This window comes from Stegastes partitus, unplaced genomic scaffold (genome assembly GCF_000690725.1).
Source record: "Stegastes partitus isolate 25-593 unplaced genomic scaffold, Stegastes_partitus-1.0.2 Scaffold792, whole genome shotgun sequence".
Classification (NCBI taxonomy): Eukaryota; Metazoa; Chordata; class Actinopteri; family Pomacentridae; genus Stegastes; species Stegastes partitus.
In genome coordinates this window covers 167,867-195,823 of record NW_007578523.1, presented here as the reverse complement: position 1 = coordinate 195,823, position 27,957 = coordinate 167,867, and the positions used below count along the sequence as shown (strand labels likewise).

Below are 27,957 nucleotides of genomic sequence, written 5' to 3'. Positions count from 1 at the left end.
GTATTTACTTTGATCATTAGTTTGTACACTACATTTCTGTAATGTACAAACTCGCTGAACCCCGTGTCGGGATGTTTACAATAGTAAACAACATTAGAAGCGCGTCTTTTAATGAGGCGTTGTTGTGAAGTCACATCGCTGCTAACCGTAGCGCCGCCATTAATCAGTACAAATCACCAAACGGCGTAAATTAATTCATCTGTGTCTTTATCGCAGCTATAAGTGAGCAACCTTCACATTAGCCGTGATCAATGAGCCTTGGGCATTAATGTTGTTTTGTTTATTTTAGCAGCTAAATGCATTCATGATCATAATTTCTTGCATATGAAATAGTAAATAGAGTAAATGAACACGTAGATGGTGGAATACAAGATGATATTGATTAGACTGCAGACTATTAGACGATTGGACTGTATTTGAACTTTTTGCTGGTGAAATCAGTGATGTATGAGTAACCCAATGAGAAAAGATAGTCAAGAGTTAGGCGACAGGTGTTGTCAAACTGAGATTGTACAATAATCAGAAAATAATTCACACAACCCAAGACTATCTTTCAAGAAAGTAACACTGAGCCTGATGTCAACAGATAAAAGATTAACAGGTACAAGTTAAACCAACAGGTGTAGTGAGTCAAGTCCAGAAGTACAGTCAGTAAATCACACAGCTGCAGTCCCACCGTGGACCTGATTATGGAAATTATTTACTTTTTGCAAATTACTTCTTCAGCTAGCTGTTGCATCTCTATGCTTCCATATCGGAGGAGATATGGTTTCTGGTTGTCTGTCTGTCCAACCATTCCTGTCCAAGATATGTCCTGAATTTCTTGAGCTAATTTCTTCAGACATTTACTGGACTTGAGGATGAACTGATTAAGTTTATTTAGCGGTCAGAGGTCACTGTGAACTCCCTAAACACACAACTCGAGAGTTCATGTGCTAATTGCGACTAAGTAATGACCTGCAACGACACTGTTCTTGCCATTATTTACCAGCATAACTCAGAAAGAGGAGGGAGATTGTGACTGTATTTCACATTTAGTTTGATACTGAACTGCCATAACAATCTTGGGCTGGACACCTGCTAAATTCCTTCAACATCCTTTACTATATATATCAATAAACCACCAATTCACTGGTTGGCAGAAGCAGTGATTCTCAATTCTAACATGTGCAAGACGTATAGTGTTAGTAATAGAGCATTTAAGTGCTAAAACAAAGGCAACAGGACTTGCTTTAGTTTCTTAAAGATGTTACTCCTCTAATCTGAAACACTTCTTCAGTTCTGACTGGATGGATGGAGTCTCAGGTATCAAACCTCTTATGGGGTCATTACCACTCAGCAATTATCTGAGCTGTTAGGATCATAGAAGGTGTCAATAGGTGGGACTTTCTCATCCTTTAAAACCAAATTCTGCAGATTCACTGGCAGTATTTCTTGAGTCTATTGGGTATATAAGTGCCAAAACAAAGGCAACGAGACTTGGTTACTGAAGATCATTCGAAAGGCTTCTCAAGTAGCCAAGAGTCAGAGGTATTAAACCTCTTGTGGGGTCATTAGCACCTTGACAGTCTTTGATTTCACATGTCACTGACACATTTGGTAATCATCCGAGCTGCCACATGAGGTGTTAATAAGCTGCCTGGTGAGGGAACTCTTTGCTGGTAAGTGGTGTTGTCAACCACTTCCTGTGTGGAGTTATAATTGTTCCAGTTTGATGTATACGGCTCAACGATCAGACTTCAGTAGCCAAAATGTGTAAATTGTTGTCCTCTAATGAGTGTCCCTTGTCCTGTTGTTGTGTTTCCCCAGTAGCATTGCTTTTCTTATGCCTGGGGCTTTAGTCCTTGGGGTGGACATGCTGCTCCATCTGCCTTTTACTGGTCTTGACCTGCAAAGGGATGTTTGTTGAAGAGCCCCCTGAGATTTACGGATACTACTGCAATCTTAAAGATATCTTTAAAGACATACATTGGAAACAAAAAAATGAGTTTCAACAATATTTACTGACCAGCTAGCTTAGCCTCGGCGTCAACACACAACTAATTGGTAGATCCGACCTCAGGTGTTCACACAACGTCTAAATCAAGAAAAACAAGATTTCAACCCGGTAAACATCCTTAAATATCAGGTAGCAGAGCCCTACTGGAATACAGCGACACGATAGAATGGTTGAATTTCAAATAGTCTAATTCCAAATCAATAATCACAAAACAGCTGCATGAGTAGATGAAAGACGCCCGTCAGTAGTTGCCCCGACAGAATGCAGCGTATAGATTTAACGCGAACACTGAGTCCAAACCCAACACCTTGTTCGCGCTTCGTCATCGGTTCGCATCATCGTCGCCGTCAGCCGCTGAGTCGTGCCACAGCCGTCTTGGCATCTGTAAAATCTGACACATGGCATCGTGGGTATTATATAATGGATAAATTTAAACACTCTGAAGACTGAAACGTAGCATCGGACGGTAACTCTGCGGCACTAAAGACAGCTGATCATCATCAATCTTCTCCCTGTTGTTCTGCTCCTCACTGTCCTTCAAACCACAACCTTTTATTTCCTTTCATTTCTCTTCTTTAAAAAATAAGGTTCAGCAAAAAACATTAAGGCGACAGTTTGCATCAGTTTTTTTTGAGTTGGGACAATTTCTAATGAAATTATGTTCAACCAATAAACTATAGTGAGTTACCTGAATCAGCTTTTCCTCTACTGTCAAAGGTATTTTTAAATATTTAGTGATTTATAGCATAAAAATAAGTTTTTTGAATTAATTTGTTCCAACGAGTGTTTAATTATTTGAAAGGATTTGTTTCAGCTTTGTGTGTTTATTTATCATAATTATGAATGAAAGCTTTTAAGTGATTAAAAATGAGTCGTTCTAACGAGTATTTACAAGTTATTTAAACTCATTTTTAAGTGTCATGTTTGTAATTATTATAATTATGAACACGTTTTACACAAGTTTTTAAGATGACAAATATTTTTTAAAAATTCGTTACAGCAGTTAGATTTTCTTAAGTAGTCGTTGGCTTTTGAGATTAAATTCACCCAACACATTTTTATCTTTTTTTGTTTTTTAACTGTATTAAAACCAAAGATATTTATGTCAAATATGAGTTTACATTACACACGATATCAAGCTGAAGCGAATGCCGACGTTATTGTGTTGTCACAACTCGTCAAAATAATGTTTGAAGCCTAAAAGTTTGATCTAAATCAGTGAATTTAAAGTTTCATCTTGCAGCCATGCATGTCCTTAAGTCGTACTTTTTACTTTTTTTTCCTCTGATGATGATTTTCATCTCCTCACTTTCCTCCTTCTCATCCCATCCTGTTTTCCTTTCCAGCTCCAACATCTTTCTCCTTTGCTCTCGTTCTTTTCTTTCTCTTATCTTTTTTCTCCTCCTTTTCCTTACATCTCCTTCCTCCTTCTTCTCCTTCCTCTGCAGCCAGTGTATTCATTTTCCCTTCCTTCTTGTTCCTCCTCCCTTTGTCCTCTCGCCAACCTCTTCTCCCTCTCATTATATATTCCCTCACACCTGTTTGACCTCTCTCTCTCTCTCCTCTGTTCCCTCTCATCTCACCTCCTTCTGTCTCCTCCCTGCTTTGTCCTTCTCCTTCTTCTCTCCCCCGTCTCTCCTCCCCAGCGGACAGTCTAGACTTGTGAAGTCTGTCATGTCCTTAAACTTGTCCTGCTCCTATTCTGCCTCCTTCTGTGAGTCTCTGAAAAGTGTGACAGTGTAACAGCTCCTTCTTCCTCCTCCTCCTCCTCCTCCTCCTCTTCCTCCTCTCCTTCGTCCTTTCCTTCTCCCCCCGCTGTACTGTTTAATCCCGTCAAAGCCGGCGTCGTCCCTCGTCTCCTTCTTCTTCATCCTCCTTCCATCTGCAGCTTGACACGGCGCAGAAGTTTCTCCCCTCAGCTCCTCCTCGTGTCTTTTATTTGTCGACAGCTTGCAACGATACCTCCCCTCCCCTCCAACTCTTCATCTGCCTCCTCCGATGAAACCTGAATCCATCACACGTGAAAAATCCTCTCCTCCTTGTTCCTTCTTTACCTTTATTTTTTCCTTTACCTCCACCTATGGAGCCTCTCCTCCAGCCCCTCTTCCTCTCCCTGTCGGCCTCCATCACTTGTGTTGAACCAGAGACTCTATCAAAGCATGACAAGGTGTTAAAATCCCACATACACACTCAACACATGCTACCTCCTGTCAGCGCATATTGACCGAGGTTTCATCCAGACAAAGAGACACTTTGGAAACCAGACCGGGGAAAAAAAAAAAGTTGAGACGCTTCAGAATTTAAAGCCAGAAAATGTGTAAAAACCTTTATATTACGCCCATTTTTTGCTCACAGGACTGAATTTGAAGCTCAGGATCCAACATTTATTGCCAAAAATGCACCTTGGTAGTTAATTTTCATGCTCACTGGCTTGAACAGGACAGTTTTAAATATTATTTGGACAGATGATTTAACCATGAGTACTAGAAACAGACAGATCATCGATTATCTGTATTTTTATTGGCAGATTATTGATAAATTAAATGTGGTACTTTATCCACCTTTCTATGTCTGTGCTCTCTGAATTTTTTCTCAAGCGGAAACTACAAAAACTAAACGAGAAACTCAAGCCGTCGCCACAAACCAGGAAATCAGCTTCTCTCACAGTGGCTAAAGCTAAGCTAACAGCTAAATTAGAAGGCAGCTACAGATTAACCTGAATCAGAGTCAGAAAACCATTATTAATAATGCTTTAATGAATCTCCCTTCTGGGATAAATAAAGTATTTTTCTTTTCATTTCATTTAAGATGTGCATCTAAGTGCACAATAAAAGTCATAAAACAGTGAAAGATTAAGAAAATGTAGAACCAGAACAGCAGATGGAACAAAGTCAGTCGATGCCACATAAACAGAGCAGATCGTCCTGATTGAATCATTGTACAGATTCAGTTATTTTCACTGTTGTTAATGAGGAAACCTCATTATGAATGACAGGTTCTCTTCCATCACATGCTTTAATATATACAACACTTAACTAACTTATTAGAGCACCACCCAGTGTCAGGTTTACGCCACAGCTGCCCTAAATTAACAGCATTAGCAATTAGCATTAGCATTTTTATGTTTCTGTAACGGTTAATATGCCAGTGTGTAGAAGCTCTTTAGCCAAAATGGTATTTTTAATGCTAAAATCTAATTTGTATTTTTATTTTAATTGACTATTTTACAAAAAAAAACCGTGAAGCACGTTATTATTTCTTGATTAAGATGTCAAATTATAGTCATTTATTCACATTCCTGAACAGAATAATTAGAATATTATGCTTTATTATTTCTGACTTCTCTGACGGCTCAAATTTGGGTATAAAAAGGTGAATTCAGTTTGAAATTCCTCGTTCAAAATGGTGAAACGTCGGGAGCTGAGTGCAAATTTATGCACTTCATGATGCTGGATGGTCTATATGTGTATTTATATCTATATATAGATATATATATACACACAACAAATTAGACAGGTGGTGTAATAAATGTGTTAAGCGCTGTATATCGGTTTCAAATGTGTAATATCTTGATTACCAATAATCGGCATCAGTATCGGCCCTAACGAAAACCCATATCAGTAGTTCCCTATGCCATACTAACGCTCAGTCAGATCACATTTTCTGTAAGAAAAATTAAATGTATTTTTACTTTTCAATCCAGGGGCCACTCCATTAGCTCCTCCCACTTTGTAAACCCATGAGGCTTGACTGTGAGGGTCAGGGAAAGGTGTTATTGCTGCTTCGAATGGTGGCCAGAGCGAACATCCAGACATGATAATTGTGTTTCGTAGGGTCGCACTGGGTTTTTCACACACAAAGCGACAGAAATATTGGGGCTAAAGGATGGAGAAAGAGCGAGCAAGAGTTCAAACGCTGCCTCTCTACCCTGCACGAAGCCATCCAGGCGCCTAACGAGCATCTCCAACTCAGCGTAATCACTGATTCTAATCTAATTGTTCCAGTGTTTCTGTGTCGCTAACAGACTCTTTCAGACCAGAATTACTGTTATCTACTCTGATATGACACTAAGAGCACAGGGAGAGGCTGTTGTTGATGCCTCTCCGCGGCTTTCTTTGTTTTCATTTTGATCTGAGGGAAAATAATTTGACAGTTCTGAGTCACCGAGGGCACACAACAGCAGCCGACTCAAACTCGGAGGAAGGAGGAAGGAGGAGGAGGCCTCGGCGGAGAATTTTAAACACAGTGAATCGCACCTAAAGATTCAGACGGCCCTCGCTTTGGGTTTGTTGGTTGAGCCGTGTTTCTTATTTAAATATCGATTAATAACGGGGCAGAATTCAGTTTCACCTCATTTTAAAGTCGGGCAGGAGAAGCGCAAAGAAAGAGGAACGGAACAACGTCAAGTTTTTAAAATGACGTCCACGGGGGGAGGAACGGACAGCCAAACAGATAATAATCCTCTTTCCACGGTGGCAGCAGGCAAACCAGATTATGAAACTGGCCCTTTATTTTTAAAAAGAACCAACAGCAATGGCACCGCTAATGGCTGCCAATTGTCCCCGCATGGACTCATTTGTTCACAATGAACATACCAAGGTGGCAGCTTTAATTTGACAGCTCCTGTCAAGGTTGGTAACTGAATAAGTAATGTGTGCCTCTTTGTTGGTTTGCTCTGCCAGTTTGCTGAAGCTCATTTGAATTGAAACTAAATCAGGAAAGAAGGAATTAGAGACAGAGAGATGGAGAGGGGGGGATGGAGCGAAGAGGATGATGGGAGGTTTTAATTGTTGGAAGCAGAGACAAAGAGGACGAGGTGACAGAAGGTGGATCAAAAGGAAAATAAAGATTAAGAAAGAAGGAAGCGGTTATGTAACAAAAAATATTTAAGGATACCGCAGTGGCAGATTATATCCTCGCGTTTTGGTGTCAGCTCATTTAAAGGTACAGCAGCAAAAAAAAACCCTGAGAAAACAAGGTCTAATTTGAAAAATAAATTTAATTACCTGTAAGGCTTAAACTCCCAGTGCGTTCGGATGCTTCGGTAACATTTCTGCGCCTGTGCTCGGGCTGTAGAACCACATTCATTTGTGTTTAATTGAATTGAGCTGCAAAAAAGGCGCCGGGAGAAGGACACCGGAGGGGCGAGAAAATCCAAATGATAAATGGTACAGACAGCGGCTTTGACAGGAACCAGCATCTTAGCCGGCAACATTCAACCTCTGTCAGGTCCATTTACACACACACACACACACACACACACACACACACACACACACACAGGCAGAGGGAGTGTCGCTAACAAGGATACTGCCAGGTCATGTTCGTCCCACATGAGGTTTCACGCGGGCCGTTAATTGAGTTCATTAAATCACCATTACGTCGTGTGTGTGTGAAGGCGCGTGTTTGTGCGTCGTTGTAAATTCAAGCAAAGTACTTTCGACTAAAAGTGAACCTTGAAGGGGAAGTGGGAGCTAATTGTCACCGACGCGGCGAAAAGGTTACGTGAGCGATTTTCAAATATTAACACGTCTGGAAACTTTTATAACGACGCGGGTGGTTTTATGGAAGCAGCTCGTTACGGCTCATGGTTGCGTTTTATTGGGAAAGCGGCTCCTTGTGGCCCCCAGAAAATATGGCTGGAGTGAAGTAGGTTATAAAGCCACAAAGTCCATACGGAGAGGAGGTCTGGGTGGATTGATGGGTCAACATAACATGAGTCTTTCAGACGGGGGATCAGTGGGTCATTACTGGGACATATGACCTAAAGAGTCTGATATTTGTGGAGACAGAGCCGTTATAAACAACTTGTTGTGTAGTTTGTGTGGACAGACAGCGAGTTGGAAGCAGTGGATTGACTCGGAGGGACTAAAGAGACGATGAATCAACTTTTAAATCTGGGTAACTAATTAGTCTGTTTGGATCGTACTTTTTTCCTGATGAATGGTTTGCAATTAACAAAGAGATACAGGCTGGTGACAAATTAAAGGAAACGCCAACATGAAGCGAGTCAATACATCTGCTAACATCGTTCTTACAAGATCTATCCCTTCGTTTAGTGTTTTGATGGCCCGCTGTCTGACATGTTGCTCCAAAATCTCCCATAAGTTGAGATCTGGAGAATGACACTTCATTTTCACAGCCATCAAACCATTCACCTTCTTGCCCCGAGCTACCACTTCCATCCACGTGGACTGATGGGTCAACATAACATTAGACATTAAGGCGGGAGATCGGTGGGACATTATTGGGTCAAAACACCTAAAGAGTCTTTGGGGAAATATCAGAAATGTGTTCTTTTCTCTAAGCAGCTGCACAAGAACAGGTGTCTGTGTGTGATTGACAGCAGCTAGCTAGCTTGTAGTGAGACGGATGCATTATTAACAACCTGCAGTGTAGCCTGTAGCTGGTGGGCATACAGTAGGTTGGTAGAAATGGCTTTGAGTTGGAAGGACTGAAATGGACAATAAGATTATTGCAGGTAACTTTTAAAGGCATTGTGCTGCAGCTAGGTGGCTAATTAGCTTGTTAGCATTGTATGTTGTTCCATGGGTGCTACCAGAAATATATAGCGTGGTGACAAATTAAAGGAAAAACCAACATAAAGTCTCTTCGTAAAGGGTTCTTCCAAAAGATATTCCTTCATTTGTTGTGTTGGTGGAACATCGGCCATCAAAAGCCATCATATAAGATTCCCGTTCATTTTTACAGTCATCAAACCATTCAGTCAGACTTTTTGCACTATAGATAGGAGCATTGTCATCCTAAAAGAGGCTACTTCTATCAAATGTATTGATTTACAGTGATCCTTCCCTCTAAGGAGACCAATCTGACCGAGTGTTGCCTCGTATGGGTCAAGATTTTCGGTCTTTCCTTTAATCTGTCACCTGTTTTTTATTCATGCTGCAGTAAAAACAAAACACAATTGATGCATCTGCTTCTGTTCTGGCTGCTCTCCCTGCAGCTCTCCTGCAACATGTACATTCAGGAAGCCACAGTGCTTCTTATTTATGATGGAGTTTGAAGAAAATGCTCCCGGCAGAAATTTGCATGCCTGTTTGTGCAGCTAGATAAAGCTCCACGCAGTCGCTCAGCTCGAGGGAACAAATGACCAATGAGTTGGTGTGGACCCACAATGCACCATAATGAAAGGCTATAACATAGATAATCATTCCCCCGTGGAAAATGCAATCGTGGCGCTGACCCTTTGATACCAGCAGTGAGTTCTGGGTCCACAGTGAATCTCATTTACCGACACAGACCACAAAGAAATAAAAGAGAGGGCGGCGGCGGCGTGAGAGAGACTGATAATGAGACGACGGGAGTACTTTTTCATTTAGTGATGCTATTAAAGCTACTGAAGGGTGTAAACTTAATGAAATGAGCTCAAACCATAGTCCCATCTAGATATTAATTTAACACAAAGGTTGATACTAGACGTGGGAATCTCTTTGTTCGGCTCAAACGCTTGCCGTCTTTTTAATCGGGGAGTCAAATAGTGAGCACTTCAAGTCACCTGTTGGAGGAGTTTTAATGCTAAAAGCCGTCACGTTGATGAAGTTTGAAGATTCGGTGTTGAGGATGCTGTTGTCTTGGCTGCTGTGGGGTTTGGTGTTTTGCCTTTTTAATACCGGATTCAGGCGTTTTTTAAGAATTGGACAGATGGCGCGCTGCTGGGATTACATATTAAAATGTAACACTGATGAGTCCATAGCAACTGACAAAAACTGACAATTAGTGTCCCAGTGGCGCCGCCGGAACTGTCTACATGTTAAACACAAAGAAATCACCAGGACGCCGGCATTACTGGTCATTTACTGTTCATTACTTTTTTTTTTCGGATGTCAAAAACTTCACTCAACACTTCTGCTCTTCCCGTCTGGAAACTTTCTCTCTCGCTGTTGAATGCATTTCTGTTCCATACAACACGACCAAAAAGCTGCTGTTCTGTACTAACGCTGGCGTTTGTTTGTTGTGGTGTTTCCAGAGGAGCAGCTGAAGGAAGAGGAGGAGGAAGAGGAGGCGCTGACGGGAAAAGACGAAGAGGAGCGGCGCATCGCTGAAATGGGCCGGCCCATGCTGGGGGATCACGTCAAACTGGAGGTCATCATAGAGGAGTCGTACGAGTTCAAGGTGAGGCTTCGTCTTTGTGTGGTCCGATCGGAGGTTAATCAGTTTGGCTCAGATGGGGAGTCTAATTAATGCTTTGTCTGAATGAGTGTGTGTGTGAGGATGCAGGCTTTATGTAATCCTCTTGACGTTTGCATTTCGAGTATTTTAGTGCCACCTTTTGGTAAGTTTCTAATCACTTCCCAAAACAGTGAAAAAGCCAAAAAGCCCTGCTGGATTATAGCAGTGAACTGGCTCCAGTTTGCTTCAAATCTGGCACATCACTCTAAACTGTGACCAAAACACTTTCTTTTTTCTGTCATGGTGTTCTGCACTTCACCCTGTCCGTCTCTGTTTAGAAGTTCATCTACGAAATAACCACACGACTCACACGTGGTCTTGAACAATACGAGGATGTCATTGTGCAAAGGCAATCGGTTTAGTGATCAATAAACATATTTAATATTCACATAAATTTGGTAAAAATCTGGCAGCAAGGGTGCCGGAAAAAAGGCATTTCAAAAAGGTGTCATACGGTAACGTTTAAAATCTGTGACTCTGATAAAAGTCGCAGCAAATATCTGTAAATTAATTATATTTTTAGCTGATTTTGATAAAGCAGTGTTATTGTACAGCCACACATTGTGAAAGAATTAATTAGTTTTTCTAAAAATACTGAATTTTAACACTTCTAAACAGTCAACTTGTAAATTAATAAATTTTTTCTCTGATTTTACTTTTAAAAAAATCTATAAATATTCACCACTTTTATTTATAGCTTAGTATTTGTTTAACATAACAGCAAATATCTATAAAAACCAGAATACCGTCTTCTTCGTTTGGGGTAGTCGTGCTTTGACAGCTCAATAACGACGGATCGGTTCAATCTGGAGAACACAACAGGAACAAGCACCATTTATTTGATGCTCTCATGTCTTCTTGGAGTAGCGTTCTTCTCAGCTTGCCGTTCGGGCTTACGCAACAAACGGCAACCGTCTCCCTTCGTGTTTTAACAAACTTGAAATTGGCGTTTGAAGCCGTTGCGGCAGAAACAGAAAAGCTGAAATTGCCAATTAGAGGCCGCTTCTGCATCCATCGGCGCCGCCTCCCGCGGTGGGAAAGGAAGCTAATGTGCTGCTTTGAGCGCGGCGTCGCTAATGTGATAGTTACTGATGGTACGGACGCAAAAGTACGAAAACCAGCTCGAAATTACCTCGCTCATATATTAAACTCTTACGAACCTGTGATGCATGCAGGAAGCGATTGTGTAATTGTTGTGTACACACTGTTTCCCGGCTCTCCTTCTCCCACGCAGTCTCTTAAGACAAGCGTTGATGTAATTACCATCCATGTAACATATTGTCTGTGTGTGTGTGTGTTTGTGTGTGTGTAGCCGCTAATGCATGTTTTTTTGCTGCCGCTCCACCTACACGCTCGCTCCAGACAGACAATATGATGTATAATAGCATCCAGTAATAGCTCGCCACTTGACAGGACGCTATACTTTTGTCAAGTAGTTCAGCGCATGAAGTTGTACGTGTGTGCCGAGCTGGATCCTATAGTTAGTCTGCTCAGGTGGACGAGTACGACGGTGTTCTGACACAAGAGGCTAAAAGTTAGATCAGGAGGAAGTTTCTGGGAAGTTGAGGGGGTTTCCTTTTCAAGCAGACTCTGGTAATGGTGCTCGTAATGAAAGAAAGGAAAAATGTCGGAGCAGAATCTGATGTTCCAGCAGCAGAAATGAGTTAATTATGAGTCCAGAGCTGGAGGGAAAGAAGCTGGTCTCCTTCTGACTGCGTGTTTGACAGGTTATAATGTTATTACTGTTTCTTTCTGACTCATTATATAGGAAAGAGAAGGCAGGTGTTATCATATAAATAAGCTGTATGCAGTAGAAGTGTATGCAATCCTGTGCAATGGAATTCTAGCACATCTTAATAACTGCATTATTTCCAAGTTGAAAAGTAGAATATTCCCCCTTAAAAACATTTTGAAAGACTATATTGAAAATAAAACCACTACAGAAATTCAAGACAATAGAAGTGACTGATGTGATCACTGACGCATGAATAGGAAAACCTGTCATCACTGAAACAACTTTGAGCTCACTTGCAACTTTATATTAACCTACTTGTGTGGACATGGAGCTGTAAACAACTGGACTCTCTCAGTTTTGTGCCTATGGACTGTGTCTGCTGCATGTCTGCATTATGGCTTTACATGGAGGGGAATTACCAGAGTATTTCAGAGATCTGATTGATAAAATCTATCTGAATCTGAAAAACAGGCGTGTGAATTATCAGTGTGACGGCTTAGACAGTGTAAAGGACATTGCCTAAAGCCAAAATCTATAAATGGCGCCCAAGAGGAAAGAAACAGGCTGCAAGGTGGCTCAGTGGTTAACACCGTTGCCTCGCAGCAAGAAGGTCGCCGGTTCACGTGCAGAATTTCTCGTTTTATACAAATCTGATTGGTGCTAATGCTTTATTATGGGGACATTTCAAATGAAACATGCAGAATAAAGTGATTTTTTATTAATAGAACTTAGATTTGGTGAAGTTTTAATGACAGATGAGTCGTCCAAGAACTGTCAGATGGTTGAAGACAGTCGTAGACAGTTTGTGGCTCTGATAAACGGTGTAGCTTTGGTGATTTTTTCAAGTGTAACATGTCTAAAATAGGGGCTTCAAGGTGGATCGGTGGTTAGCACCGTCGCCTCGCAGCAAGAAGGTCGCCGGTTCGCATCCCGGTGAGGACACCCGGGATCTTTCTGCGTGGAGTCTCCATGTTCTCCCCGTGCAGCGTGGGTTCTCTCCAGGTTCTCCAGCTTCCTCCCACAGTCCAGAAACATGCTGAGGTTAATTGGTGATTCTAAATTGTCCGTAGGTGTGAATGTGAGTGTGCTTGGTTGTCTGTCTCTAAGTGTAGCCCTGTGATAGACTGGTTACCTGTCCAGGTGAACCTGCCTTCACCCTGAGTCAGCTGGGATAGACTCCAGCCCCCCACGACCCTAGTGAGGATTAAGCGGTGTATAGATGGATGGATGATTGGTATAAACCTGGCTGGGACGACCACAGTCAGTGCATAGTGAAGCATAGAGGAAGTGTGATGATATGCAGAAGAGCAGCGTTGTGATTACGGTGGAAATACCAAAATACTGGCTCGCAAGATGACTTCTAGTCTGCAGAAGCGCAGCAGAGGAGGAATATTCTAGTATGATAATGATCTAAAGCACATTGCCAAAATTCACACAAGCGTCTAATGAAGAAAAAAAAAAAGTAAAAACTATGATCTCGCCAAGTGTGTCAGCTGACTTGAAGCCAGTAGAATCCAGCAGCTAAAAAACTTGTCTCTGCAGAAATGTACGCACCACTGGTGTCCTTCATGCTGAGAGAGATAGAGTCTGTCATCAAAAGTAAAGGTTGGTGTTTAAAAAGATAATATAAAGAAAGGTATAATGACTTCACTGCATTGAGCTCTCATTCTGAGGCCTTTATTTTTAATTTACTAAATCTGGTGTCAGTATGAGTGAGAAAGAAAGTCAGGATGGAGTTTGTAGCAGCACATACTGGAAACATGTCAAACATTCACTCCTCCGCCTTCATGTGTGAAATGTGCAAACGCGTGTGCAAAGACACACGCACACAGATAAAGTACACATGTGGAAATGTGTTTTACACCCAGGTTAATATCATGCAAAGAGGGAAGAAGTGAAAAAGAAAGCAGCAGAGATAAAAATAACAGTGAACGAGAAAGAAGGTATTACAAAAAAAACGTTAAATAAACACTCCACATACAATAAGCAGCGTAAAGCCGTGCGTGTGTGTGTGTGTGTGTGTGTGTGTGTGTGTGTGTGTGTGTGTGTGTGTTCACAGCAGCAGCAGCAAGGCACTATTTACACCCCTAAGCTCCATTCAACACAATTAGCATCCCGGTTTCTCTCTGAAGTGGAGAGAAAAGGAGAAAGAGAGAGCAATCCCCACCGCTCAGCTAATTAGTGTGTGATGTGTGTGTGTGTGTGTGTGTGTGTGCATACCGGTGCTTGTGTGTTATCTCAATCTGCCATAGTTTCTTCCTTTTGAAGAAAACAACAAAGAAAAATATAAATACTCTGAAAAAAGGTGACAAGGAAGGAAAACAAAGAGAAAGGTGGTGAACGGTGGCAATATGTAAAGAGGTGTGGAAGCAAACAAATGTGCGGTTGATAGAACAAGCCGAACATGAAAACATACGCTTAAATGTACGCTCCGTGTATATTTGAAGTTGGAATGAGCTTATAAAAGATGGATGAGAAGTTGAAGGATTGATTGTGGTCAAATCCATTTATTCAGTAGCTGTACTGGCTTTATTCTGAAGAGTTTTGCAGAAGAGATGGATTCTGTCCAAGCTGAGCAGCAGGAACGGTGCACCCTGGACATGCTTTCCATCCAACACACGGCTAAAGCCCCGTCCATCCACATGTGCAACAATTTGCTCATCGCCCATCACTTTGAAGCTGACAGTTGGACACTAGTAGCTCTGACTGTCAAAGTGAAACAGCCGTAATAAACAGTATTCACCTCCTGGATGCATTGAAACATGGTCAAATTAATTAGGCTTTTTTTGACAAGAAGTTGCAAAAAAAACAACTCTTTTATGTTAAAGTGAAAATAGATGTCTACAAAGTAATGTCAATTAATTAAAAGGCATGTGGGAGACTCTAAAGTCAACCGGAAGAAGGTTCTTTCATCAGTGGAGTCCCAAATTAAGCTTCTTGGCCATCAGACTAGACACTACACCAAAACCTGCACATCAACAAAAACACACCATCCTTATCATGGAGCACGGTGGTGGCAGCATCATTAAGGGGGGTTGCTTCTCAGCAGCAGGCTCTGGAAGGCTGGAGTGTAATATGAATAGAGCAAAATATAGTGAAATCCTGGAGGACAACCTGATGCAATCTGCAAGAGAACTGCCTCTTGGGAGAAGATCTGTTTTATAGCAAGACAGGTGGCCGAGTCAGAGCCCAGACTTCAATCCAACTGAGAGTTTGTGTGTCTGGACTTAAAAGGGGCCTCGTGATCCCTGTATTACCTGAGAGAGGTTGAGCAGTTTTGCAAAGAAGAAGGGATGTAATTGCAGGTAAATAGACTGACTCAGACCTATTCACACAGGACCAACGCTGTGATTGTGGCCAAAGGTGCATCTATTTAATGCAGACTTAATGGGGTGGATACTTATGCAGCCGCTTATTTTACATGTTGTGTTTTTATCTAATCGAGTCCTTCTTGTAACTTCTTGTCAAAAAACACCCAGGATTTATTGTTTAAAAGCAATAATAGAAGAAAACTTCCAAGGTTTATATCTCTTTTAGGCACTGTATTCCCCACCCCATGTGTTTCAGAGTGAAGCTGACCAACACTTCACCAGTTACAGTTAACTCAGTTTTATTTCTTGTAGTTCACAGACGTACGCTTCAGTAGTTAATGGATCCGTCGTTCACTATTAGTAAAATAAATACCCAACAGCTGTGATGAAGCTCCGGGCTCAACGCTAAAGGGTGTCACAAATGATCAAAGTTTATCATTTCTACTGTGTTTGGTAGCTTACCTGCACAGCATCCAGGCTCCATAGCTCGCTAACCTGTTTGACAAACTTTCCATATGCCAACGATTCCAGAAACCCAGGCGTCATGTTTTCAGTGTCTGATGTGGTACGTTGCTTCCTTTGCTCCCAGTGGTCGTTCCCTTAGAGCTGAGATTAGACTAAACTCAGTACCTGCCAATGATTATTTCAGCTGCTAGCTCTGCATATTGTTTCACTGACATCCCAGGGCGTCTGGTTGCCGCGTCGCAGCTGGTGTTTTTCTTTGTGAAAACCTACCTCCAAACTAGAATCGCCAATTAATCCAGCAGGTGTGTCTTAGAACTTTGAGAGGAAGCCAGAGCACCTGCAGAAAAACCCGTGTAGCAACAAGGAGAATATGCAGACTTCACACAGAACGGCATCCAGCGGGTTTAAACTCAGAACCGTACAGTTGGAGGAAACTGGATTTTGAATTCTGGCGGAGATCAAAAGGAGATCCCATGTATGATGGATGAAATGATGCAGAGGAACGGTGCTGCGATCAGTCCTGAGGTTTAATATTTCATTCAGTGAGTTGGTCCAAGCTGCTGTGTGTGTTTGCACCATTTAGAGTTTAAGAGTTTAAGCAACCAAACAGATGAATCCAAACGTGGCAAAGGGCTAATTCCTGTTAATGAATGGTTTTATGATAGAACATCTGGAACAGTCAGTGCACAGACTAATTACCTGTACTTCCTTTGACAGAACACGGTGGACAAGCTGATAAAGAAGACCAACCTGGCTCTGCTGGTTGGAACCAACAGCTGGAGAGACCAGTTCATAGAAGCCATCACTGTCAGCGCAGGTAAGTGTTTATCAGTTCAGAGTTCGGCTCGGAGCTCTGACTGGAGTCATCCGAGGTGGTTTCGTGAAGCAGATGTGTGTGCGACGGAGTGTGCGGCCGTATGAATTCATTTCAGTGTGAACAGCTGCAGTTTTACAGTCTGCTGAGCTCCCCGGCGTCCTCCGCTAACGATCAATATAACCAGAAAATATCAGAGATCTCATGTGTGTGACGTCGCTCTCTGTGTAAAATGAAGTGGAGTGCTTTCATAGTTCCACCGAGTCAAGTGTCTGCATGTGTTTGACTGGAGCCCGGACCGGCCTTTGATGGTTTGGACGGACAAACAGGGAGCAGATGGGAGATAATGTTGAAAGACTGTGCGAGTTTCATCCCTCGCAAAGACACAAGAACGAGGATGTGTGTTTGCGGGAGAGAAAGCGACGCGAACAGGAACCGATGATGGCGGTTTTTAGAGAGTGTCATCAGCTGCGGGATCGGATTAGCTAAAATCCCAAACTGGCCAGCTGATTAAATCTGCCATGACAACCGCTGGTGTTAAAAATCATCCCTCCCTGGAGCTGATTCACGAGCAGGCCTTGACCAAGCGAGCATAAAAAGGTACAGAGACTCCCAGCGCAGCTACGAACGCTTCAATCATTCCGCGTCATGAAAGAAGCCGCCGCCAACGGCTTCGTGTGCAGCGTTTCTGATGCCTTTTCGGTGGTTTCGCGTGCTGCCGATTCACTGCAGAATCCAAAACAAAATTCCTCAAGGGGACAAATAAAGTTTACCCAGAGCTTGATCTTTAAAGACAGGAATATTTAAAACTAATGTCACGTCACTGTCAAAAGCTGCTATGAGCCGAGATGATGCTAATGTCCCGTGAAGATGGAGAAAGAGAGCGTCAGACAATGCATTATGCAAACCGAGGCTGACAGAGAGAACAGAGCATGCAAGCAGTGTGAAAATGCCTTTGAGAAACATGACTAGTGTGGAGAGGAAAAGTACATCAGTGAATGGGGATGTGAGGCGTGGAGTAAAAGATGTGTGACGACAAAGTACAAAAAGGGAACGAAACATCAAAAGAGCAACGAATGAGGAGAGAGCGGCGGTGGAGAGGAAAGGGACGGAGGAGGACGCAGGTCAGAGGACTGGAAAAAGAGAAAGCGGCAGCGTTTTTTCAGATTCACTGCAGAATCTTCACAGTTCATTGGTTCCTGGGGGTGATTTGCCCTCTGGAGGCCGGACGACATCACTGCAGCTCGTCAGTGGGAAGGGAGAGAGGACAATATTTGGACGGCAAATTCTGGCTGCATTGATGTTTTTAAAATTCACTGGTGGAGCTGATTAACAGTCTCTCCTGTCAGTCACTTTGTTTGTGGATTTCACCTGAAACAGACTTCAGAGCAGCAAACACCTGGCTCTGACCTGGAAGGAGAAGCTGAGCATCGTGGGGTTTATAGCTCGAGTCGACTGAGGAGGATCTTTCCCAAACCTCCATCGCAGTCTGTCGCACTCACAACAGAATGAAGCACCCTTCATTAAGGTGTAGGGTGTAAATACAGCTGCGAGCTTCAAGAACCGCTCTCAGGCAGAAAGCTAATTTACTCCCTCTCTTCTTTGGTAGCATTTCCTTTATAAAAATCTTATGAGCTGCTTGGTTTTTGCAACTCATTACATACAATTTGTAGACCACAATGCAGTATTTTTGATGACAGCTGAACCTTTAAGCTGCTGACCTCTGTAGGATTAAGTCTCGTCTTGGGAACATTTGTTGGCAACCCAACAACCCTCCACACAAGTATTTAAGTAAAGTAGTTCAATGTTAAGTGGATTTTCTGCCAGATTATGTTTCTTTCTTTTATCGTGTTATTGTCGCTCCTCTTCGGGTAACCAATTACATATTAGATGGGGCATGACTCCTAATCCTGGTATCCCAGAAAATGGATGCAAAGATGTAGCATATGGGCCATATTTGAACCCAAACCACGATATGTTTAAGAACCTGAACCAAGTAATTTTGGTGTTTAAACTTAACCATGCTTCCAACATGTAAAAGTCTTTACCAAATCATGATATTTACCTAAACCTAGCCACAAAATGTTGGTGCCCAAACCTAACCAGAGTGAAAACAGAAAGAAAAACATTTACAGAAGAAGAGCCTGAAGATCTTCCATCCATCACAGGGCACTATCCCTAGTTTTCTGGGTGAAAGTCTGGTTTATGCCTCCATCTGTCCCTCCTACTTACCTACCAACCTTCTAATCTGGACGTAGGACTAACAGATTACATCTACTCTTGAATGAAATGACATCCCCTTAAAACTTAATAGAGAAAGAAGTTTGTTTATATAGAAATGGATTTTCTGGTGACATTGTGGGATGTTCCACGTTTGTATTTGCTGTTTGAGGATTTTTTTATAACTTATGTCCAAACCCAGTTAATTGGTCTGTTATGGCACCTAATGTGGCCAACCCTCCACATGAATGGAGAGAAGGTGTTGGGAGTAGTTTGAGAAAGATGGATAGCCTGGAACTGTCCACCATGTTGGACAGCAGTAACTTCTTTAGGTCTTGTTGTTGTGACGTTGCCAGAAAAAGTTCCTGCTCCATTTGATCACCTGAACCTGCTGCTGTTAGGTGGATTTTAATCTGCATGCTAGCAGTTTTGTGTCTTTATGCTAAGCTAAGCTAGTGACCATTATCTTTATATCACTAATTCTCTGCTGTGTAACTAAGTTTCACAATATGCTAATGGCACATTGTACAATACACCTTAAGCTGGAGTAATTTTAAGACTATTTAAAGGATGCACTGAGCAATGCAATCTTTGAACACGTTTGAGACGCGCTGGTTGCGTTGCCCTTCATACCGAACACAGAAAACAGTCGTGGGGCTCTAATGGATGCTGCTTAAAGTCTGACTGTGACTTTGCGTTTTCACAGGATATAGCAGCTACGGATTTGGCCGTAGCAGCATGTCAGTGATTATGGCCGAGGTGTGCCAGGCGCGATGCAGCAGCCCGCTGCCAGAGTTTGTTGCCTTCGCGTCCCAAGCACAGTGGGTGGACGTAGCACAAGTTTTCAGGAGAATTTGGAACGCGGCGCTGTGTGTGTGGACACTGTTGATGGAAAACATGCATAAATCAAACCGCCTCCAAAGTCCAGCAGGGATAACTTCAGCTGCAACTCTTTTCATGATAAAGGGATGGAGCGGTTAAATCTCCCCGCACGGCCTCACCTTTAAAACAAGCATTTGTTTTTAGCAGCATTTGATTTCTTGGCACATGTCAGTGCATGTTGTCAACAAAGTCTGGGATGCCTGCAGATGTCCACAGAGGGAGGTGCCTTGCAGACTTAGGCAGTTGACAAAACTTGCATTACGTGGACCCTCGCAGAAACTGACCTTTATTTGGTATTTTAGCTGAGCAATTCCAGCTCCTACCTGCTGTTCTTGCACATGGTTCAGCTGTAAGAACCTGTTTTGAAACCCCCCCAGGAGCAAAGCTGAGTGTGTTTTGCTGCTGTTTTGTGATATTCAAGAAAAAAACTGTACTTTGTTCATTTCCCACAGCTTAGACTGTCTGAATACATCAACAATAGAAGCTTACACTCTCCTAAGCTGCACATACAAGCAGAATGACTGTCGCTGTGAGCACAGTTAAACTGGAGCAAAACAGTTTATTTATATAAAATGGTGCAGATAATGCACAGTTGCATAAAAAAACAATCCACCCAATTTACTGCTGTGTTCAAAACTGGGTTTCCATGAGGCATTGTTTGTCAGTATCCTGCTCAATCACTTCAGTGTCTTCAAATAACTTTATCCTGTGTGTGTGTGTTTGTTTGTGCTTTAGTTAGCCGGCCTGTCAGCCAGCCTTTGTTGGCGAGCTGATGCCATTAATGAAAAGGCCTGTCTTTGCTCTCTTATCTGGGATTAGCTTGTCGAGGCTGACAGAGTGCTGTGTGAGTCTGTTTGTGTGTGTTAAAGACAGAGCTGTGTGAAGGTAGCCAGTGCAGTTTCCACCACACATCGAGCTTTTGTTGTTGGACACACTCCTGCTTTCACACACATGTACAGTACGGCTTTATTCTGTTGTTTTTACACACAGACTGACAACGATTCAGTCATTTACATGCCTGCAGACTGCAAGAGGGTCAACCGTATGCAGCCGACATGCAGAATCAGATTCAAAACAATGTCGATTGTGTTTTCAAGGCCTGTAACCCTGAAGCTGATTGGATTGTGGGAGCTGAAAGATTACGAGCTGATTGGATGTTTGCAGATCAAACCGGCAGTTTACACCCAGCTGAGACTGAGAAACAATGACACCAAAAGAACTGAAATGAAGGTGGAGAGAAAAGTTGATGCATTAACTTTTGAAGATGCGACGAAAGTGAGCGTATAAAATACAGCGTGCAGTATAAATATTTGGTGTGCGCCCCGGGGAGCTGGGATCAATCGGAAATCAATTGCATCTGCAGTCATTATCAGCAGCTCCCATTGACTGGCTTTTACTACATTGCAGCAAGTCTCATTCACACCCGGCGTGTTTAGAACTGCTTGAGCTGCAGTGTTTCCTCTTTTGGCTCCTTTAATTTGGTCGTTAGGGTGACGCCAGCTTGTGCGGCACCGAATAACCTCGTCGCAGCTCCTAAAAAACACACAAGACTCATCGTTATTGAAGCACTTTGTGCCGTTTCACGAGTAAACAAAGTCCAAACGAGTCTACAGTATATGAATATTTGATCATAATGTTCACATTAGTATGTTTTTGTCTTTTGCTGGTAGCTTGACTAAAGAAGATCTCAGTGTCTTATGTAACGTATGTGATTACAGACTAAGCTTTTCTCAGTGTGCAGTATAGGAGGATAGAGATGCATTAAAGGACTTTATCTGGGTTTATCTTCCTCTAAACTAGATTGTGTTCTTGTTCACTTACGTTTCTCTGCTTTGCCCTCATTTACTGCACCACTTCTCTTTCCATTTTCTTCCATCGTCTCCCTCAAATCAAGTTTCTTATCTCGGTTGCGTATGATGTTTTTATGTGCTGTATGCATCTTGGGCGAAATAAGCATCCCATAGTTGGGCTTTAGCGCCTTAAAGCTGCAGTTTACTGATAAAAGTCTCAAAAACACAGATTCAGACGGCAAAGCAAACTTAGGGAACTTTCTGTATCGTTGTTTTTCTTCTTCAGAATTGGTTTCCAGTTCAAACACGTGTGGCTAACTTGGCGCTGTGTAACGTAAAGCAGCTTTGCAGTGTTTGAGCAGAGTCGTAGGTGAGCTGGTGTGCTTGAGACGACGGTTGTGAGTGTAGAGAGATTCAGATATTGCATGGATCCATTCTTTCTCGAGGATTGAATGGTGTAGAGTTACACCTGAGCAAACTTAATGCAAAAAAGGGATTATTGTCATGGGGGGGAAAAAAATAACCAAAATATACAACTTGCACAGAGATGAGCTTTTAGGAATCACATCAACAACCAGGAGGAGATTTTAAGTAAGGATCAGATTACAGACTAAGCTTTATTCAGTGTACAGTATAGCGAGGATAGCCGGGCAATGAATAAATTTAGTTGGGTTTATCTAAACATTATCACATTCTCGTTCACTTGCAGGACTTTACTTTGATTCCGTTTACTTCACCGCCTCTCCTTCCATTTCTTCCACACCCTCCATCAATCTGCCTTCCACTCCAACAACCAAACACAGGAGAAAAGTCAAACATTAGGTCATTGTCCTGTTGAATGCTGACAGGTTGAACTCATGATGAAGGCACGAGGAGGAAATGAGTGGACCTGGCTCTGACCAAGGACTATATATATGTAAACGATGGCTGTGTGCTCCTGTGACATCACCCACTGGATTCTGGACTGTTGTTGTGAAGCCTCGAGTTTAAAACTTGCCATTTTTACATTTTGAAACCGGATGCAATGAGCAAGGGGTGAATCTGACTGAGCACTGGAGGACACCATGCACTGCTTTGTTGCTTATTTTCATCTAACTGGGACCATAATTTACAAAATGAACATCATGCTGTGTTGAAGGAAACTTGAAACTAGCAGATGAGACCATAAATTAGTTAGGAAAATGTTTACTGAGGTAACAAATCAAAGGAGAAGTACGGTCATTTTCTCATAGACTCATATGCAACCAGAGGTACTGCCCCCTTCTGGCCACTCGAACCAATGCAGATGTAAGGTATTAATCTTTTATATACAATCTGTGTCTAAGGATAGATGGATTGGTGGAAGGATGAACTAACTAAACCTACTGAACTCCAAAAAAGCAGAAAAGAAAGACAACAGAGAAGGAAAAAGAGGCAAAATGGCTCCAACAGCTTTCATTCAGGCTGGAAGGTGACCAGATAGAAGGGCATGAAGTAATCTCTTGACAAATTAGGATGAAACCCCATCTGTGATTGCCAACATCTGATCTATTAGTTCTTGTGTTGTGGACAACCCCTGTGGACTTGACACTGTTTTTTTTTTTTTACAGTCTGAGCACACATGCACACACTCTCTCTTACACAATAAACCCAAATGGAGACATGCTGTAACTTGGCGGCTCATCCCTTCAGACCCACACTGCTCGTTCAAGGGCTTGAACAAGTCCATAGCGGCTGTCACTGATACTGTGGTGGATTTAATACACACACTGATAAGCTAGCTTCGTCTAATCTCATCTCTCTCTCTCTCTCTCTCTGGCTGGCTTGTTCTGCCTCTTATTCTCTCGCTGTCCCTCCCTCTATTTTCCTGCCTCTCTTTCTCTTATCTCCTCTCAAACATATTAGATTGAAACCAAGATTACAGTCGCTCTAAACAAGCTAGAAATGTTCCTTCGTCTTGGCCGAAGACATCAAGACAACTTCTTACTGTCTGTCTCATCCTCAGACCCAAAGCAGAGATCAAGATCTCGTGCTTAGAAGCCCTCCAGTTATTATTTTGGCAAAATAAATGGAGGGATGATTGCAGAATTGGAACAGCTTTTCAGCTAAGATGGCAGCCAGGAAAAGAAATTTAAAAATCTGCCAAGAGCTGACCTTCAGGTCACCGCATCATAACATCCATTTGGCTTGTACGCCGACATGCACACACATGCACACCAAACGCATGCCAGACCGTGACATTCATCTCAAAGCAAGAAACCTGCATTTAGCCGGGCTTGAAAGCCTCTCGAAATGTCAGTGTGCTGCTGCTGCTGCTGTGTGTGTGTGTCTGCGCTGACCTGTTTTCCCTCGTGTGTGTCTTTTTGTGTGCGCTGTGTGGCTAATGGAGAATATTCCCCAGATAAGCTGGCACAGAGAGACAGGAGGGGATTATGTGTGGCCTCATCACTGTGCACATACAGTATGCGACCAAGTTGGAGAGCGGCTTGATCCTGTTGAATCCTTTTGTTGTTACATGTATGAGATGTCGAATGCAGGGTTTCGCCTCATATGGGAAATGGAAATTTGCACCTTAACAGATAAGGCAGGGGTGTCCAATCCTGGATGTTTTAGATGTTTCCCTCTTCCAACACACCTGATTCAAATGATCAGGATCGCTATCAGGCTTCTGCAGAGCTTCATGATGAGCTGATCATTTGAATCAGAAGAGGGAAACATCTAAAACATGCAGGACTGTGGCCCTCCAGGACCAGGATTGGACACCCCTGAGATAGGGCCATGTGGTGAAAGGGTTGTTGGTTGCTGCAGTTTTTGCTCTGATCCTGAACCATAATGCACATAAAGCACTGTTAATCTGCAGCTTTATCGATCAAGAATTAATAATCAATAACATAAAATATTCTCGAGAAAGCTGGTTTTAAATTATTGCTGGAGGTTTAAAGGGCAAGAAAACAAGACTTTTGCCCAGGAGACGTGTTTCATTGTTTAGTTACTTTCGTTTTATGGCGTTTTTGGTCGCTGTTTGCTTCGTCTATGCTGCAAAAGTACTGAGTTAAGTTAAAACTTTTTAGGTAGGTTTAAGAAAAGATTGCGGTTTGGGATAAAATATATCAGTTCAAGAAGAATCTACAAAACATCTGGAAGCGTGTAAATGTTTGAATCGCTGTATAGAGGAGGATTTAATGTCAGGATGTCTGCATAAAGTCCATTTTCATTAGTTTACAGCACAAGAATACACATGATATAAATGCAAATGCTCCGATAGCTTCCTGTGTTGTTCTGGTGATGAGTCCTGCCCCGTGAGCAGCACCTAAAACCGGAAACTTTGCAGCCTTTCATGTGGAAATAAGTTCTGAACTGTTGGGATTACATATTGTTCTGTGCGCCTGGGCTGTTGTCACGCGATGATTTATGGGCGTACAGCACACATAAACAGTCCTGAGGGTGAAGTCGGACCCGCCGGTGTGATTAATTTGGCATAATGCTCCTGGCCCACAGGTGATTCTGGAAATTGTTGCAGGTTCGCTGAGAACATCATCACTCTTGTTGTGGTTGTGCACGGAGAGAAGGAACATGCTGTCGAAGGTAACCAAGAGATGGAAGGCAAAAAAAAATCCTGACATGCCTTTTGTGGACAGATGTGCTGCATCAGTGCTTCTCCACTAAGATTAATCAAGTTGGCCCATTAACCGGATGATAGCATGCAACGAGCAGCTTGGACACAGGACACAGCTGCTCACAAACTGTCGCGCACCGACAATCAATTTTCATTTCTTTAAACTTGTAACCTCGATCCTTCCCTAATTCTAACCAAATGTTTGGCTGCTCCACCAAATACCAAATCATGAAACACTCATTAATTTCAGACTGCGTGAGTTAAATGAAAAACAACAGCGTGGTATGAGCCTCGGTGTTTAACGTGCTCCTAACGAGACTGAGTGAAGAGCGCATGCAGGCAGGAAACAAAGGGACGACAAGATGGAGAGTAAAAAAAATCAATAGAGAGGAAATCTGGGGAGAGAGAGGGATTGTTAGGACAGAGAATGAGGAGGGAAAATGAACCAAAGTAAAAGAGATTTATGTGCAAGGACTCCACACTTGACTGCTCTCTAATTACTGAGTCCACATCGTGTTGTTCATCACACACTCCTCTGTGTGTTATTGGTGGTCGTGTGTGTGTGTCCACGCCCGAGGGAAATGTAGGTATTCAAGGAAGAACAGTAGAAGAAGAAAAATCCAGAGAAAAGGTCCTTACAGTCGTGTTTACTGAAGGGTTTCATGTTAATAGATATTATCTGAGTATATAGACGAGATGAAGAGAACAAATGAAAACATTTAGATTTGGGATCAATGTGTTTTTTTTAGGGCCGATACCAATTATTGGTGATCAGGGAGATAATTTGATGAGCTGATATACTGCCCAAACATTGTGAAAAAGTTTAATATTTCCCATCAGTTATTTAAGAAGGTGCAAATTTTATATATTCTAGATGCATTTCATTTAAAGTGAAATATTTCAAACCTTTTTGAAATGAATGAAAATGAAAAATACTTTATTTATCCCAGAAGGGAAATTCAATAATTAATTAATAATTAATTGATAATAAATGCAATTTTTTAAAAAATTTTGTTGATTATGTCTCACAAAAAGCTCATGAAAATCAGAAATCCAGTCGAATATTTAATGTTAAGTTTGAGTAAATTACTATTTAAATAGTATAAACACGTGTATGTCTTAGTCTAGTTCATTGCACAACCATAACTAACCCTAATATGCTGAGGCATACGTTAATTCATTAATAAAGATTACTGGAGCCGAATATTTATAAAAGAAATAGAAATAATCAGAGAGAACGCTAGCTTTTTCTCCTGTATTTATTTCTGCTGTTCTTCTCTGTTCAGTCACTTTTATTGTCCATTTAGGCCAAACTCTTAAAGTATTATTTGTTGTTATTATTTGCGGCCTCCTAACTTAGCTGCTAGCCGTTAGCATAGCCACTGTGAAAGTCGCTAACGTCCTGATTTGTGGTGATATTTTGCGTTTCTTGCTCAGTTTCTTGCCGGTTGAGTCGCTTCTAAAGACATTTCTGTCAGTGAAAGCAGATTGTTTGAGTTGATCTTGCTTGAGAAAGATGTTATCCAGATAGCGTTAGCCACAGGCCTGACCGCTAGCCTCCTGGTGATGCCATTAGCCTAGCAGCATTAGCAAAACAAGTCGATTACTCATTCAGTCATTTTCAGCGTAGAAAGTCGAGCATTTATGTTATTATATTAAGAATAGCTTAATAAAAATAAGAATACCAGCCCCGATAATTAGTCGTGTATGCATTAAAATTGTTCTTATTTATAAATGCTAATAAAACCAATGCCAGCGCTCTATATTTAATTTATTTTGTAATGGAGTTTTGATACACACCAGGTAGAATAATGAGCTCCTTTAGGCTGAATGTCACAGTTTCTTGCAAAAAAAATCCTCTTTTTATCGGTGTCTCTTACATTCAAGTCCCCACCTGTGTGTCCTTTCTGTGCACCAACCGTAATTTGCATTCTTTAGATGATGAATGACAACGAGCGGTTTAATTGATTTTTTATTTGCTGACTGACTCGTCATAGTCGGCTCCTTCAACCGACGGACGCCCAAAGAAAACCGATTTAAACGCACTAAATGATGAATTTCTCCAGACGGACTCTTCAGCATTTCAAAGCTTTTTGAACTTTAAAGTTAATTGCTGATGATTTTTATTTCATGCCGCGGCGTGTTGAGGGAAAGATTCGTCCTGGTTTCGCTGTCAGCTGTCTGTTTGAAGGCCTCCAGCGACTCTGGCGCCTGACAGGCCGACTCAGGATGACAGGACCAGCCGAACATGAATATAAACATGAGCACGTCAGCAGGAATCCTGACAGACACGTCGTCACACAGCTGTCATAGTACAGTAGCGCTACGGCGGTGTTGGTTTGGTCCAAGTTAAAATTCTGCTTCACTGTACAGCTGCGTAGAATCTGTTTTTTTATCTACAGGACAGACAGGACTTTGAAGATCGTGGACACGTCTTTAAGAATGCAGGGAGGTTTGTTAAAAGAACAAGAAGCCTCTCCAAACTTCACTTTTGACAGCGACTTAGTTCTGTGACTCGACTCAAATCATCAGTGTCAGAGAATCGCTAACGAGAGGCACAAATTGGGGGCTTCGATTGAAGACGAGCAGATGAATGACAGGCTGTCTCTCTAGCTGCTGTGTGCCATGTTCCCGACTGAGCGCCGGGATTCTGTGCACGTCTTGGGTTAAGTTCTCCTCATTTTTGTTTGCACAGCTCGGGTGACGGAGTCGTATGAAACCCGACATGGCGTCGCTTTCTCTTCTTACGTAATAGGAAGTGATTGAAGGGTCATTTCTGAGCAGCTCTGGGAGGGTTTGTTTCTGCCCGGCAGCTTGTTTGGCCACATCAGTTTCAAACCCTGGTGTGTGTTTGTCCAGAAATGTGTGAATGACACTCAGAAGTCTCCCGAGCGTGGACACACACCACGCAGACGTGGACACACACCTCGCAGACGTGGACACACACCACGCAGAC

General features: G+C 42.2%; 1 protein-coding gene across 1 annotated transcript in view; it reads left to right on the top strand.

Moving 5' to 3' along the window:
* LOC103364905 (sodium/calcium exchanger 1) overlaps positions 1 to 27,957 on the top strand; it is a 182,457-nt gene that overhangs the window by 134,017 nt on the left and 20,483 nt on the right. Inside the window, exons 6-7 of the mRNA XM_008292196.1 lie at positions 9,987 to 10,132; positions 16,418 to 16,517. Coding sequence (XP_008290418.1) covers positions 9,987 to 10,132; positions 16,418 to 16,517 — 246 coding nt within the window. The remainder of the gene's footprint in view (positions 1 to 9,986; positions 10,133 to 16,417; positions 16,518 to 27,957) is intronic.